This window comes from Panthera pardus, unplaced genomic scaffold (assembly GCF_024362965.1).
Source record: "Panthera pardus isolate Hobbes unplaced genomic scaffold, ASM2436296v1 HiC_scaffold_10, whole genome shotgun sequence".
NCBI lineage: Eukaryota > Metazoa > Chordata > Mammalia > Carnivora > Felidae > Panthera > Panthera pardus.
The window spans coordinates 94,366,252-94,384,329 of record NW_026526655.1 but is presented as its reverse complement, the minus strand read 5'-3'; the positions used below and the strand labels follow the sequence as shown (position 1 = coordinate 94,384,329).

The window sequence follows — 18,078 nt, the reverse complement described above, 5'->3', positions numbered from 1 at the left end:
CTCCCCCATTCTCTCTCTCTCAAAAATAAACAAACATTGAAAAACTAAATAAAAAGAACAACATATATAGAGATATCACAGCATAAAAAGTTATGGTGTTTAGGAATAGGAGAAAACGATAAAGGAATATCTGAGAGATATTCTTCTGTTTCTTACATAAGTAAGATTACATAAATAATCTCATGGGAAAAGTATTATTCCCTACTTTATATAAGAAAACTGAGACTCAGAGAGATCATCCTGTCCAATATGATATATATATATATATATATATATATATATATATATATATATGAATATATATATTCATCAAATGAATATATTCATTTGATCTGAACATTTTCCCAGAGAAGACATATAGATGGGCAAGAGGTACATGAAAAGGCACACATCACTAATCATCAGGAAAATGCAAATCAAACCTACAATGAGATATCACCTCACACCTGTAATAATGGCTATTATCAAAAAGATAAGAAATAGTACTGGTGAAGACATAGAAAAAAGAGAACGCTGTGCCCTGCTGGTGGGAATGTATACTGATGCAGCCTCCATGGAAAACAGCATGAAGCTTCTTCCTCAAAAGACTAAAAACAGAACTACTACATGATCTAGCAATTCAACTTCTGTTTATTTATGCAAAGGGAACATAAACACTAACTCTAAAAGATATATGCACTTCCTTGTTCATTGGAGCATTAATTACAATAGTCAAGACATGAAAGCAAAGTATACATCAATGAATAAAGAAAATATGGTATACACACACACGCACACATGTGCACGCACGCGCGCGCACACACACACACACACACACACACACACACACAGTGGAACATTATTCAGCCATAAAAAAGAAGGAAATCTTGCATTACCAATATGGACAGATCTGGAGGGAATTATGCAGAGTGAAATAAGTTAGGCAGAGGAAAGCAAAAACCATATGATGTCACTTAATTTGTGGATTCTAAATAAAACAAAACAAAACAAAACAAAAAAAACAACTAAGGTCATACATACAAAGAAGAGATTAGTGGGTGCCAGAGGTGAGGGTGTTGGGGGTTGACAAATGGGTAAAGGGAATCAAAAGTACAAAATTCGAGTTATCAAATACATAAGTAATGGGGATATAATTTATAGCATGGTGACTATAGTTAATAATACTATACTGCATTTTAGAAAGTTGCCAAGAGAGTAGATCTTAAAAGTTCTCATCACAAGAAAAAAAAATTTAATTATGTATGGTGATAGATGTTAACTTATTGTGGTGATGTTTTTCAACATAGGCAAATATCGAATATTATGTTATATACCTGGAACTAATATAATGTTATATGTCAATTATATATCAATTAAAAAAACAGTGACAAAATCAAAAACATTCTAAATTAATGGAGAGATATTCTGTGTTCAGAGACTGAAGACTCAACATTGTTAAGGTTTTTTCCAAATTTGATCTATAGATCTATAGTTTCTTGAAACTGGATCTATAAATTTATGCCATTCTAATCAAAATCCTAATAAGCTATTTCGTAGAGAATGACAAACTGATTCAAAAGTTTATTGGAAAGGCAAAGGACCCAGAAGAGCCAACAGAGTACTCAAAAAGATAGATAAAATTTGGGGATTCATATTACCTGATTTCAAGAATTATTATAAGGTTACAGTAATCAAGACGCCGTGGTGTGGTTTAAGAACAGACACTTATCAGTGGAACAAGAGAGAGCCCAGAAATAGACCCATACAAATAAAGTCAACTGATCTTTGGCAAAGAAGCAAAGGCAATCCAATGGAGAAAGGATAGTCCTCTTTTCAAGAAATGGTGCTGGAACACTGGACACCCATAGTCAAATGAACAACAACAAAAAAGAATCTAAGACTCAGACCTTAAACCCTTCACAAATATTAACTCAAAATGAATCACAGACCTAAGTGTGATTCCAAAGTATTAAACCCCTAGAAGGTAAAATAGGAGAACATCTAGGGGATGTTGGATTTGGCAATGAGATAAAAAACCAACAGGACAATCAATGAGAAAAAATTGACAAGTTAGACTTAAAGTTACAAGCTTATGCTCAGTGAAAGACATTTTTAAGAGAATGAAAAGACAAGTCACAAATTGGGAGAAAATATTTGCAAAACACAAATCTGATAAGGGATTTGGACTTAAAATAGACAAAGAAATTTTAAAACTCAGTAACAGAAAAGAAACAATCCAGTTTTTAAAAAAATGAGGAGGGGCGCCCGGGGGGCTCAGTCGGTTAGGCATCCGACTTCAGCTCAGGTCATAATCTCACAGTTGTGAGTTTGAGCCCCACGTTGGGCTGTGTGCTGACAGCTCAGAGAATGGAGCCTGCTTCAGATGCTGTGCCTCTCTCTGCCCCTCCCCTGCTTGTGCTCTGTCTCTCTCTCAAAAATAAAATAAACATTAAAAACAGTTTTTTAATTGGGAAAAGAACTGAACGGAGATTGCACAAAAAATATAGAGATGGCATGTAGATATATGAAAGGATGCTTAACATCATGTCATTAGAGAATCACAAGTTAAAACAAAAAGGAGACACTACTACACCCAATAGAATGACTAAAATTAAAAAAAAAATTTTAACTTGACAATACTTTTAGAATGCTCTTGTTAGGCATTCTACTGCTAGCATTCTACTAGCATTCATTCCTAGTAGAAATACAAAATGGGGTGCACTTGGGTGGCTCACCTGATTAAGTGTTTGACTCTTGATATTGACTCAGGATGTGATCTTGTGATCATGAGACTGAGCCCCATGTCAGGCTCTGCCGTGAGAATGAAGCATGCTTGGGATATATTCTCTCTCTCTCTCTCTCTCTCTCTCTCTCTCTCCTTTTCTGTGTTTCCCACAAAAGATACATTGAAGTCCTAACACTCCAGTATATCTGGATGTGACGTTTGGATATAGGGTCATTGGACATGCAATTAGATAAGATGATGTCATATTGGAGTACGGTGAGCCTTTAATCCAATCCAATCTGACCAGTATCCTTATAAAAGGAAAAGAGACACAAACAGGAAGAACAGCATAGGTAGGGATTGAAGTGATGGATCTATAGGCCCAAAAACACCAAGGATTGTGGACCATCATCTGAAGCTAGAAAAGAGGCACCACACATATTCTCCTTCACAGCCCTCAGAAAGAACCAAGCCTCCTGACATATTGATTTCAGAACTGTGAGAAGAATAAATTTCTGTTGTATTAAGCCAATGAGCTTGTGATACTTCCTTATGGCAGCTCTAGGAAACTAACATACTGTATAATCCAACAAGTGCACCCCTAGATAACTACCCAACTGATTTAAAAACTTATCTAAACAAAAACCTGTATGTTAACAGTAACAGCAGCTTTATTCATCATTGTCAAAGACTGGAGGCAGCTAAGATATCTCTTTATCTTGGTGATAAAACTGTATACATCCATATAATGAAATATTACTATCATAAAAAGAAAAACCTATCAAGCCACAAAAAGACATGGATGAATCTTAAATGCATATGGCTAAGTGAGAAAAGCCAGTCTGAAAAAGCAGAACTGTGTCCTTCCAATTATATGACATTCTAAAAAAGGCAAAACAATAGTTGTTAAACATATGCGTGGTTGTCTGAGCTATTGGCTTGGGGGGATTAAGTAAATGAAGTGCAGGGTACTGTCTAAGGCAGTAACTATTCTGTATGGTACTGTAATGGTGAATACAAGCCATCAAACATTTGTGAAGTCCACAGAACTTTATATTACAAAGGGTAAACTTCAGTGTCCACAAATAATTAAAATATAAGATAGGTGGTCACGAGATACCATGATGGAATGTAGAATGTGATCAAAGAATTAAAATGTATTACAAATATATGAAACAATCCTCCCTGAAGAAAGAGGAATAAGATGCTAAGTAATATTAGAAGTGAGTGGAATCTGTAAGAATAAATGCAAAAGGAACTGTACATAAGCATTGTACTCTAGTTGACAATTTTCTTTCTCACAGTGTACAGGTTAACGATACTGAAATCACCATACCTATGTACTGGAATTGAACGATTAAGTAAACGGATGACAGATGGGAGGAGCCAAGATACTCACTGATGGAGTTAGGCGTGACACAAGGTCAAGGGGCAGAGGTTAGAATGATCCATGTGGTCATCAGTTAGAGGTGGAGACGTAAGTGTGACCTGGTGTTTAGCTTAATTACAGGTACGGATGGTTACATATACATATATTTATAAATATGTGTATGTATGTGTGTATACACACATACACACACACTTCTCCTTGCTCTATCAGCTAAGAGGATCCAGAAGAAATGACACCCCAGTAGATATGAATACACCAGTCCCTAGATCCTAGATATAACATCAATAACAAGAAACCAGGATTTCTTGGAGAAATGGCTGATATGGGGACTAGGGCAAGAAATATATGAGATGAGCCTGGAGTATCTTGTAGTACTAGAAAGTAAGAAAGTATTCAAAATATAAAAGAAAACCCTCCAAGAAAATGCAACCCCAAACAAAACATCCGACAATGAAGGAGGTTTGTCAAAGGACATAGGAGTGAATTAAAGAGCTCCCTCTGACCAAAAATCAATTTGAGCAACAAGAAAAACATAAAATAGTATTAGGTAATAACCCAAAACATAAAAATGAATGTCTAGGAGTCCATATTGATGTAAACAATGATAAAATGAATGCATGAATGAATGAATTCCAAATTTACTCTGCCTTTAAGGAAATGAAGCATAACTCCCTATTCCTTAATTATGGGCCGCATATCGTTACTTTCTTTCAAAAAATATAGTATGGAAAGGGAGGAAAAAAATCATAACTTTACAGCAGAGAAATATAACAAACTGTATCAAGACAGGTGATCTATAGTGAAAATTCATATTGACAGTACGTACCCTTGAGCTAACATGATGACAATAGCCCTATCTCTGTGGTCGTCCTCCCCAAAACACATTACCCTAGTGTGATGGTGAGGAAAATAGCAGACAAATGCCAATTACGGGTCATTCCATAAAATACTGCACCATTAATTCTAAAACTGTAAAGGACTTCAAAAACAAGAAAAGTCTGAGAAACTGACACAAACAACAGATGCCTAAAGAGACATGACTACTAAATGCAATGTGTATCTGGATGAAATCCGGGAACAGAAAAAGAACATTAGAGAAAAACTGAAGAAACCTAAGTATGGTCTTTTTTTTTTTTATATATATACAAAATTTACTGTCAAATTGGTTTCCATACAACACCCAGTGCTCATCCCAACAGGTGCCCTCCTCAATACCCATCACCCACCCTCACCTCCCTGCCACCCCCCATCAACCCTCAGTTTGTTCTCAGTTTTTAAGAGTCCCTTATGTTTTGGCTCCCTCCCTCTCTAACCTCTTTTTTTTTTTCCCTTCCCCTCCCTCATGGTCTTCTGGTAAGTTTCTCAGGATCCACCTAACAGTGAAAACATATGCTATCTCTCTTTGTACGACTTATTTCACTTAGCATAACACTCTCCAGTTCCATCCACATTGCTTCAAAAGGCCAGATTTCGTTCGTTCTCATTGCTACATAGTATTCCATTGTGTATATAAACACAATTTCTTTATCCATCCATCAGTTGATGGACATTTAGGCTCTTTCCATAATTTGGCTATTGTTGAAAGTGCTGCTATAAACATTGGGATACAAGTGCCCCTATGCATCAGTACTCCTGTATCCCTTGGGTAAATTCCTAGCAGTGCTATTGCTGGGTCATAGGGTAGATCTATTTTTAATTTTGCGAGGAACCTCCACACTGTTTTCCAGGGCGGCTGCACCAGTTTGCATTCCCACCAACCGTGCAAGAGGGTTCCCATTTCTCCACATCCTTGCCAACATCTATAGTCTCCTGATTGATCATTTTGGCCACTCTGACTGGCGTGAGGTGGTATCTGAGCGTGGTTTTGATTTGTATTTCCCTGATGAGGAGTGACGTTGAGCATCTTTTCATGTGCCTGATGGCCATCTGGATGTCTTCTTTAGAGAAGTGTCTACTCATGTTTTCTGCCCATTTCTTCATTGGATTATTTGTTTTTCGGGTGTGGAGTTTGGTGAGCTCTTTATAGATTTTGGATACTAGCCCTTTGTCTGATATGTCATTTGCAAATATCTTTTCCCATTCCGTTGGTTGCTTCTAGTTTTGTTGATTGTTTCCTTTGCAGTGCAGAAGCTTTTTATCTTCATGAGGTCCCAATAGTTCATTTTTGCTTTTAATTCCCTTGTCTTTGGGGATGTGTCAAGTAAGAAATTGCTGCGGCTGAGGTCAGAGAGGTCTTTTCCTGCTTTCTCCTCCAGGGTTTTGATGGTTTCCTGTATCAAATTCAGGTCCTTTATCCATTTTCAGTTTATTTTTGTGAATGGTGTGAGAAAATGACCTAGTTTTATCCTTCTGCACGTTGCTGTCCAGTTCTGCCAGCACCATTTGTTAAAGAGACTGTCTTTTTTCCATTGGATATTCTTTCCTGCTTTGTCAAAGATTAGTTGGCCATACTTTTATGGGTCTAATTCTGGGGTTTCTATTCTATTCCATTGGTCTCTGTGTCTGTTTTTGTGCCAATACCATGCTGTCTTGATGATGACAGCTTTGTAGTAGAGGCTAAAGTCTGGGATTGTGATGCCTCCTGCTTTGGTCTTCTTCAAAATTACTTTGGCTATTCGGGGCCTTTTGTGGTTCCATATGAATTTTAGGATTGCTTGTTCTAGCTTCGAGAAGAATGCTAGTGCAATTTTGATTGGGATTGCATTGAATGTGTAGATTGATTTGGGTAGTATTCACATTTTATCAATATTACTCTTCCAATCCATGAGCATGGAATGTTTTTCCATTTCTTTATATCTTCTTCAATTTCCTTCATAAGCTTTCTATAGTTTTCAGCATACAGATCTCTTACATCTTTGGTTAGGTTTATTCCTTGGTATTTCATGCTTCTTGGTGCAATTGTGAATGGGATCAGTTTCTTTATTTGTCTTTCTGTTGCTTCATTATTAGTGTATAAGAATGCAACTGATGTCTGCACATTGATTTTGTATCCTGTGACTTTGCTGAATTCATGTATCAGTTGTAACAGACTTTTAAGGTGGAGTCTATCGGGTTTTCCAGGTATAATATCGTGTCATCTGCAAAAAGTGAAAACTTGACTTCATCATTACCAATTTTGATGCCTTTGATTTCCTTTTGTTGTCTGATTGCTGATGCTAGCACTTCCAACACTATGTTAAACAACAGCTGTGAGAGTGGACATCCCTGTCATGTTCCTGATCTCAGGGGGAAAGCTCTCAGTTTTTCCCCATTGAGGATGATATTCGCTGTGGGCTTTTCATAAATGGCTTTTATGATGTTTAAGTATGTTCCTTCTATCTCGACTTTCCTGAGGGCTTTTATTAAGAAAGTATGCTGAATTTTGTCAAATGCTGTTTCTGCCTCGATTGACAGGATCATATCGTTCTTATCTTTTCTTTTATTAATGTGATGTATCACATTGATTGATTTGTGAATGTTGAACCAGCCCTGCAGCCCAGGAATGAATCCCACTTGATCATGGTGAATCATTCTTTTTATATGCTGTTGAATTCTATTTGGTAGTATCTTATTGAGAATTTTTGCATCCATATTCATCAGGGATATTGGTCTGTAGATCTCTTGTTTTTACTGGGTCTCTGTCTGGTTTAGGAATCAAAGTAATGCTGGCTTCATAGAAGGAGTCTGGAAGTTTTCCTTCCCTTTCTATTTTTTGGAACAGCTTGAGAAGGATAGGTATTATCTCTGCTTTAAATGTCTGCTAGAATTCCCCTGGGAAGCCATCTGGTCCTGGACTCTTATTTGTTGGGAGATTTTTGATAACTGATTCAATTTCTTCACTGGTTATGGGTCTGTTCAAGTTTTCTATTACTTCCTGTTTGAATTTTGGAAGGGTGTGGGTGCTTAGGAATTCGTCCATTTCTTCCAGGTTGTCCAGTTTGTTGGCATATAAATTTTCATATATTCCCTGATAATTGCTTGTATTTCTGAGGGACTGGTTGTAATAATTCCATTTTCATTCATGATTTTATCCATTTGGGTCCTCTCCCTTTTCTTTTCGAGAAGCCTGGCTAGAGGTTTATCAATTTTGTTTATTTTTTCAAAAAACCAACTCTTGGTTTCATGGATATGTTCTACAGTTTTTTTAGATTCTATATTGTTTATTTCTGCTCTCATCTTTATTATTTGTGTTCATCTCCTGTTTGGAGTGTCTTTGCTGTTCTGCTTCTATTTCCTTTAGGTGTGCTGTTAGATTCTGTATTTTGGATTTTTCTTGTTTCTTGAGATAGGCCTGGATTGCAAAGTATTTTCCTCTCAGGACTGCCTTCACTGCATCCCAAAGCATTTGGATTGTTGTATTTTCATTTTCGTTTGTTTCCATATATTTTTAATGTCTTCTCTAATTGCCTGGTTGACCCACTCATTCTTTAGTAGAGTGTTCTTTAACCTCCATGCTTTTGGAGGTTTTCCAGACTTTTTCCTGTGGTTGATTTCAAGTTTCATAGCATTGTGGTCTCAAAGTGAGCATGGTATGATCTCAATTCTTTTATACCTATGAAGGGCTGTTTTGTGACCCAGTATGTGATCTATCTTGGAAAATGTTCCATGTGCACTCGAGAAGAAAGTATATTGTTGCTTTGGGATGCAGAGTTCTAAATATATCTGTCAAGTCCATCTGATCCAATGTATCATTCAGGACCCTTGTTTCTTTCTTGATCATGTGTCTAGATGATCTATCCATTGTTGTAAGTGGGTATTAACGTCCCCTGCAATTACCACATCTTATCAATAAGGTTGCTTACGTTTGTGATTAATTGTTTTATATATTTGGGGGCTCCTGTATTTGGCACATAGACATTTATAATTGTTAGCTCTTCCTGATGGGCAGTCCCTGTAATTATTATATAATGCCCTTCTTCATCTCTGGTTACAGCCACTCATTTAAAGTCTAGTTTGTCTGATATAAGTATGGCTACTCCAGCTTTCTTTTGACTTCCAGTAGCATGATAGATAGTTCTCCATCCCTTCACTCTCAATCTGAAGGTGTTCTCAGGTCTAAAATGAGTCTCTTGTAGACAGCAAATAGATGGGTCTTGTTTTGTTTTGTTTTGTTTTGTTTTGTTTCCATTCTGATTCCCTATGTCTTTTGGTTGGAGCATTTAGTCCATTTACATTCAGTGTTATCATAGAAAGCTATGGGTTTAGAGTCACTGTGATGTCTGTAGGTTTCAGGCTTGTAGTGATGTCTCTTGTACTTTGTGGTCCTTGCAACATTTCACTCACAGAATCCCCCTTAAGATCTCTTGTAGGGCTGGTTTAGCGGTGATGAATTCTTTCAGTTTTTGTTTGTTTCGGAAGACCTTTATCTTTCCTTCTCTTCTGAATGACAGACTTGTTGGATAAAGGATTCTCGGCTGCATATTTTTTCTGCTCATCACACTGAACATTTCCTGCCATTCCGTTCTGGCCTGCCAAGTTTCAGTAGATAGATCTGCCACTAGTCTTATTGGTCTCCCTCTATATGTTAGAGCGTGTTTATCCCTAGCTGCCTTCAGAATTTTCTCTTTATCATTGTATTTTGCCAGTTTCACTATATGTCGTGCAGAAGGTCGATTCAAGTTACGTATGAAGGGAATTCTCTGTGCCTCTTGGATTTCAATGCATTTTTCCTTCCCCAGATCAGGGAAGGTCTCAGCTATCATTTCTTCAAGTACACCTTCAGCCCCTTTCTCTCTTCCTCTTCTGGAATTCCTATGATACGGATATTGTTACGTTTCATTGCATCACTTAGTTCTCTAATTCTCCCCTCATACTTCTGGTTTTTTATCTCTTTTTCTCAGCTTCCTCTTTTTCCATAATTTTATCTTCTAATTCACCTATTCTCTCCTCTGCCTCTTGAAACCAAGCTGTGGTCGCCTCCATTTGACTTTGCACCTCATTTATAGCATTTTTTAGCTCCTCATGACTGTTTCTTAGTCCCCTCATCTCTGTAGCAATAGATTCTCTGCTGCTGTCCTCTATACTTTTTTCAAGCCCAGCGATTAATTTTATGACTATTATTCTAAATTCTTGTTCCGTTATATTGCTTAAATCGTTTTTGATCAATTCGTTAGCTGTTGCTACTTCCTGGAGTTTCTTTTGAGGAGAATTCTTCCGTTTCGTCATTTTGGGTAGTCCCTGGAGTGGCGCAGAACTGCAGGGCACTTCCCCTGTGCTGTCTGGAATAACTTGTGTTGGTGGGTGGGGCCGCACTCAGACCTGATGTCTGCCCCCAGCCCACCGCTGGGGCCACAGTCAGACTGGTGCATACCTTACCTTCCCCTCTCCCAGGGGCAGGACTCACTGTGGAGTGGTGTGGACCCTGTCTGGGCTACTTGCACACTGTCAGGCTTGTGGTGCTGCTTTGATGGGATCTGGCGTATTAGTGAGGGTGCAGGTGTGGATCCACAAGGTGCACAGGGGCGGGAATGGAAGGCTTACCTCACTTTGCCATGGGTGGTCCCCTGAGGGAAGGGCCCTGCAGCACCGGGAGGGACGCAGGCAGACCCTTTGGAGGGATGGATCCACAGAAGCACAGCGTTGGGTGTTTGTGTGGTGCAAGCAAGTTTGGTGACAGGAACTGGTTCCTTTTGGGATTTTGGCTGAGGGATAGGAGAGGGTTATGGTGCTTGCCAGCATCTTTGTTCCCCTGCTGAGCTCTGTCTTCCTGGTCTCAGCAATTCTCCCTCCTGGTTTCCTCTTGCCCTCTCTGCTCTCCGAGAGCAGAGCTGTTGACTTGTAACATTCCAGATGTTAAGTCCCGCTGACTGCCAGAACTCACACAGTCCGGCCCCTCCGCTTTTGCAAGCCCGACTCGGGGGCTCTGCATTGCCGGGCAGGTTACCCCTCCACCGCCTGGCTCCCTCCCTCCAGTCCATGTAGCACAGCCTCTCCGCCCTTCCTACCCTCTTCAGCGGGCCTCTCGTCTACGCTTGGCTCTAGAGAGTATGTTCTGCTAGTCTTTGGTGGTTTTCTGGGTTACTTAGGCAGATGTGGGTGGAATCTAAGTGATCAGCAGGACGAGGTGAGCCCAGGGTCCTCCGATGCCGCCATCTTCTCTCCAAACTTACTTTTTAAAGAGAAGTATGGTCTTTAGTTAATCATAACACATGAATATCGGTTCATTAACTAAGACACATATACCACACTAATCTAAGACAATAATAGGGGATTGGATATGGGGTATACAAGAACTCTCTGTACTATCTTTATAATAATTCTGTATTTAAAACCTAAACAATTCTAAAAATCTAAAATAAAAAATTATTTTCAAAAAAGGACATAAAAAATAATAAGGTAGCATTAGAAATAAGGAAGGAAACAGGCAAATAATACCTTTTTAAAGGAATACATACAGTCTCACCAGCACAAAATTTTTAGGCTATCACTATCATTCTAATATTCAGCTTCATTCACTTGAGCCCTTGTATTCTGAAGATTCTTCTGACCTCAAGAATCCTGTTTCTAAATATACAAAGTCTGGCACCTAGACATTCTGTATAGAATAGTAATTGATAGACTTGGTGGCTGGACTACTTAAGGTCAAATATTTCAGGTCCTAGCACATACTGGCTGCAAATTCTTGGGCAATTTGCTTAACTTCTCTGTGCCTCAGCTATCTCATCTATATAAGGAGAATAATAATAGTAATAGCAATAATACTAATACCATTACCCCACCCCATAGGGTTGTTGTGAGGATGAACTAAATTAATATACATAAAGCACTAGAACACAACCTGGCACATAGAGTTAGTTAAGTGCTAACTCTTTAACCAGTTCATTCATTCAACAAAAATGCATCAACAATACAGGAAGAGCTCAAGGAGACAGTGTAATTCAGCTTGGAACTGGTAAATGAAAACTAAGATTTATAGATACCAATGGAATCAAAACTGCCATCTCAGCTTACTTCATCAAATGTAGGTAGGCTTATAGAAAAGGAAAACTAAAATTCTTCATGTCTATTTTGATTTCTTAGTCCTCGAACCTATAAAGTTAATATTGGCAGAGTGCATATAATAACACCAATTTTAAGGTCTTCTGAGCTAAAATAACCTTCCAAAGGGGTCCTTCACTGTTTCTACACACCAACACATTTCTGCCTGAAGAGAAACAGACAAGGGTTTTCGAACTTCACTCTCCCCACTCCTCTTGCAGAGAAGCACCTTGGCCAAAAGAAAAGCATTGATAATGATGACTACAGGGCCCTTGTTCCATGTATTTATTTATTAATATGCTCCAAAATAGCCACAAAGTAAGGTAAAACAAGTAGTTCAGCCTTAACAAATGGTTTCCTTTTCTTTTGAAAAGGAAGGAAATGATACTTTATTTGGTATACATCCTCCCAAATGTTTTCTGAAGTAACAGGAAGAAGGAAATTTTTAAAAAGCGTGTGTGTGTGTGTGTGTACGTGCATGCTGGGGATGCAGGACTGAAATAGAGTTCCAACAACAACAAAAAAATATTACCAAAATAAGTAGGAATTTTCTGGCTTTGATAATAGATACTGTAGACAAGTAAAGACAGAATCTAGGTACTGAAACTTTTGCCCATTATGAAACACTTTTAGGCTATTCTATAAACCCAGGATATTAATCCCATCTTAGGTAAAAATGAACATTGTAAAAATTTCTAATTACTAAATTTCTATAGAGAACAGTCTTTAAATACTTGACAAATAGGGCAGGAAATATGTAGGTTTAATATTTTTCTGCATGTATATCCTATTTTTAAAAAATTATTATTATTTTTTAATGTTTTATTTATTCCTGAGAGAGAGAGAGAGAGAGAGAGAGAGAGATGGCATGGGTGAGGGAGGGACAGAGTGAGAGAGGGACACAGAATCTAAAGCAGACTCCAGGCTCTCAGCTGTCAGCACAGAGTCCAACACGGGGCTCAAACTCACAAGCCATGAGATCATGACCTGAGCCGAAGTCAGACGCTCAACTGACTGAGCCACCCAGGCGCCCTGCATGTACATCCTATTAAATTACCTGCTTTGTTGGGGCACCTAGGTGGCTCAGTCGGTTGAGCGGCCGACTTCGGCTCAGGTCATGATCTCGCGGTCCGTGAGTTCGAGCCCTGCTTCGGGCTCTGTGCTGACAGCTCAGAGCGTGGAGCCTGTTTCAGATTCTGTGTCTCCCTCTCTCTGACCCTCCCCCGTTCATGCTCTGTCTCTCTCTGTCTCAAAAATAAATAAACGTTAAAAAAAAAAATTAAAAAAAATTACCTGCTTTGTGTTAATGTGAAACTATTTTTCACATTTACAATTTTTTCATGAATGAAGACTTTCAATAATTTTCAACTTAAGAATAAGGACAAAGTGGTTCACAAGAAATTATTTTAAAAAAAGAGAGATAACAGTGCACCAGCCTGATTGTAGACTATGGCCTGAGTTCCATTATTTATGGAATACAAATTCACAAGAGTTTCTGTATATTCACTACATAGTTCTTGAAATAATATTTAATTGCATTAAACTAAGAGGTGGGGAAATAGGAAGTAATTAAAATACCTTAAGCTAGATTTGTAAAGTTAATTTTATTAAATAGTGCAGCTGTGTTATCTAAAATATATTCTTATAATTGAAATACACAATGATCACTTAGTATTAAACAGAACTTATCATTCCAATTTAAAGTTAATAATTACCTTATATACAGTAGATAGATTACACAAGTCCACAAGAAATGAATACATTAGAAAAAAGATAATAGTGGAAAAATACTAGAAGGGGGAGTAATGCCAGTTGAAGAAAGTCATTTGTTTCTAAAGCTAGGAAGGGCAGATCACAGTAGACAGCTAAATTACACAATACTCCAAGTGGGTATTCAAGTATCTAAACAAAAGTAGGTTCGATAACAGAGATGTAAAATTGCCTTCCTAAAGCTTTTAGCTATTTGATGAGTCAAATATTCATCATTTCAAAACATACTTTTTAATTTAAAAGTCAGAAAAGGTGGTTGACCTCCAAATTATAAACTATATTTCCTTCTGTGACTTCACTACCATTTTGTGATAAGAGCAAGAAAAGGAGAACAGCATTAGGAAATAGAATGAAGGTCAAAGCAGAGTTCATGTAATTTACATATATACAAGTTCTTTCTACTTCAACACTTTTAATTTACTAAGTTTCATCCACACTAGCTTAGTAAGATCCCATAAAAATGGCATTTCAACTGTACTGCTAACACAGGATATTAGAGGTTGTGAGCTGTGATCTTACACATGCACATCACACTGAGAATTCTTTTTTTATAATCAACTTCATTGATAGGATTTAACATAATAACCTTGTAAAGTCAAATAGGTGTAAAAGAAGAGAAGTAATTATGACGGACACAAAAGTGGAGTCCTTTTTTAAGCATTGAAGAAATATTAAATACTTCTTTTGAATGCATTGAATTAAGAAATAAGAATGCTGCTGCAAAAGTGTCGAAGTCACTCAACATGTGACAAGAACTATGGAACTACAAATAGTAAGAGATGAGGAAAAGCAGATGGCGTAATGAAAAATTCTTGCTGGCTGAAGGTTCACCAGGAACTCGATGAAGTGTTTATTTCAATCCATGAACAATTTCATACATTTAAGGCCCATTCAAACATCTCTATGATGTCTCTATGACATCGAACTGAAGAAGGTAGCAATGACAACATAAATGCTGAGATTTTCCCTCTGAATCACTGGTGGAGATCATCAAGATGGTGTTACCTGATATAATATAATCTCTACGGACATAAAACTGGTTTATTTAAAAAGTGAGCGACACACATACACATACATACATATATCGCACATATATTTTATACATATTGTGCAAAATGGTTATGCCTAGTTTTCAGGTTTTCAAGTTTATATTCCTGTTTGATGAAAACATACTCAGGGACTAAAAACATGAGCCTCTGTCAGTCATTTTGGATGCTCAAATTTATTAATTTATGAAGATGCTTTTGGAATTCATCTTATTCCAAAATAGAAATTTCTGTTGTTTCCCAAATGTCTACATACTGTCCCTTCATTTACATTGTTGAAATTCTTCACAGGCAATGACTATGCTCCTAACTATAACATCTAATCTAAACAAATGCCCAAAGAATAAAGAGTTCAAACTAAAAACTTAGGTAATTATAAATCGGCATATACCATGAAACCTGTATCATGGTATTCATGTTCTGCATAGTATTCATGTTCACGTTACACTGTAATTCATTTTTTACCTAAAGAAGAGAATGTGGAGATAAGCCATTGGTGAGTCTATGTGTAACTAAAGCTAAGACAGTTAATTGGCAGAATCTTTTATATTTCCACTTATATTTTTTAAAAATTCAGTATGTTTTCTTCATTATTATCTTTAAAATGTTTACGTTTTGCTATTACTCTTAAGGGCATCATGAAAACAGCAACACATTTTTCAAATTGAATAAAAATTAGAACTTTAATGATAATAAAATACTACTTTAATATTTTTTAGGTTTTTGCTTACTTATTTTGAGAGAGAGAGAAAGAGAAAGCAAGCAGGGAATGGGCAGAGAGAGAGAGTGAGAATCCCAAGCAGGCTCCATGCTGTGAGCCCAGAATCTGATGAGGAACCTGAACTCACAAACGGTGAGACCATGACATAAGCTGAAATCAAGAGTTGGATGCTTGACTAAGCCACCCAGGTGCTCCTTGGGGCTGAATTTTATAGCACACTCATGGTTTCTCTGCCAACAACATAAAATTTTGGATCACTGATTTTAATACTAATGTTTCAAGCATGCACCTAACATGTTTCAAGTGTGTGCACACACACACATACACAACACATTCATTCTCATTATTTCTGTATCTGTCCCCTCTCCTCTCTAGAAATAAGACATAGAATCATAAGGAAAGACAGAGAGCACATGGTAAATAGTAGACACTAAAAATAGGTTGTGGAATTTTATAAAAGACATAAAAATCATGAAAACACTTACTTCATCAGCCACCATACACCTGGAAAAAAATCAAAATAAAACCAAGTTAATATCTTCATTAACAAAGCCAACCATTTTAAAAGTTTTGATTAAGTAGCTTGCCACAGAACAGTTTTAAAGAGTTACAAATTTTAAAGTACTAAGCCAGAGAGAGGTGTTTATAAGACTCTCCAGCTGCCAATGGCATATGGTTATGTGGGAGGATCAGAGATTCAGAAATGTTGTTCCCCACTGCCCACCCAGGGAGACAGCTATAATGACCCTTCAAAAATGAGAACAAAATGGCAAGTGATTGTACCAACGACTTCCCTTCTTACCAATAAATCTCTAGAGATTAGAAGAATGCTGTATTAAAGTACAAGAAAATAAATTTCAACCACATATTAGCATGTTATACCTATGATTCTATATGCTATATTATATAGGCTCAGCCTATTTTCAAGCTGAATTTTGGGTTCTACTATCATTTGGTTAAAGTTTTTCTATTCTTTTTTATTCATCTATAGAAGTAAATTCTATACACTGAAAATTAAGGATAGGGGGCATAAGCTGAGATCTTAAGCAGAAGAAAAAGCAGAGCAAAAAAGCAGACATGGTCAGGATCATGAGGGGCCCTTAGAAACAGAGAGTATACCATATGGGGAAAAGCCAATCTCTTAACTGAGAGGATTTATAGGCAACCTAAAAACACTGGAGTATTCTAATTAGAAAGGAATAAAGTCCCTATTTCTATTCTTTCCTTTCTTTATTCCCAGTGGTCTTAACATTATACAATTTTATAAGATTTCTTTTAACTTAAAAAACAAATTAGGAATTTGTTAATGAATATACTATCAAAAAATAAGTCACAGGCAAAATAGAATTTTGATCATAGAAAAAAAGTCAGGTTACATAATAAGTATTTTTAGAGAAAGATTAAATACAAATACTTGAACTGAAATTTAAAACATATTTAAAAGTAAAGTTTATTACATGTTTTGCAAATAAGTCTAAAAAGTAAAAAACTAAAAAACAATAACTTGAAAAACATGATTTATTTCCAGAAGGATTCACATGTATACCTACTTTTTCATTTTAAAATGAAACTGGGGGTACCTGGGTAGCTCAATCAGTAAGGTGTCTGACTTCGGCTCAGGTCATGATCTTGCCTTTCCTGAGTTTGAGCCCTGTGTCAGGGTGTATGCTGACAGCTCAGAGCCTGGAGACTGCTTCGGATTCTGTGTCTCCCTCTCTCTTTGCCCCTACCCCCATTCACACTCTGTCTCTCTCTCTCTCTCAAAAATAAACATTAAAAAAATTTAGAAAAAATTAAATGAAACTCAAATTTGGTAAAGATGTCACTTGAAGTACGTATTATTTATGAAGTATCTACTACCTACCTAGTAAGTGCTAGGGATAGGTAGTGAATTATAAAGTCATTTCTTCATAGAGGGTGACTGGAAGAAGACAATAAAATACACATATGGCTCAAGTGGTGAGAGGTGCTAGGAAAAAAAAAACAAACTGAAACAGGGTAAGAAGAAACAGGCATGTAGGAAAGGATCTATTCTATAGAATGGTAGGGAACAGTATAATAAGACAGTATGAAGACAGATTTAAGTAAGACAAATTTAACAAGTAAGGGAATCATGAGAAAATTTGTTTGAGAAACAATGTGATCAGCAAGTACAAAGTGAGCAGCAAGTATAAGGGCCTTGAGATAAGATGGTTATGATGTAATTAAGGAACATGGAAGGTAATCTGCCTAATGTGCGTTAAATTAGGAAAATGGTAAAAATAAGGTTGGAAGGCAGTTGGGAGAGCCTTCTGGCATGGAGAGCCACCTAAGCAATTACATGGCATTTGGATTTTCTTAGAATCCTTTAGAAGGAAGCACTGTTTTACCTTTTTAAAAGATTACTCTGGCTTATAGAGAATAAACTGTAGAGGGCAAGAGCAGAAGAATGGAGAGCAGTCAGGAGGCAACAGCAATAGACCAGGAGAGACACAACAATGTATAGATGAGT

The 18,078-nt window shown here is 37.1% G+C and overlaps 1 protein-coding gene across 4 annotated transcripts in view; it reads right to left on the bottom strand.

Annotated features, from left to right (window-relative positions):
* ZRANB3 (zinc finger RANBP2-type containing 3) overlaps nt 1–18,078 on the bottom strand; it is a 303,348-nt gene that overhangs the window by 157,698 nt on the left and 127,572 nt on the right. For all 4 annotated transcript variants that reach the window (XM_053909315.1, XM_053909305.1, XM_053909304.1 and 1 more), the window contains one exon: nt 16,073–16,091. In XM_053909315.1, coding sequence (XP_053765290.1) covers nt 16,073–16,091 — 19 coding nt within the window. The remainder of the gene's footprint in view (nt 1–16,072; nt 16,092–18,078) is intronic.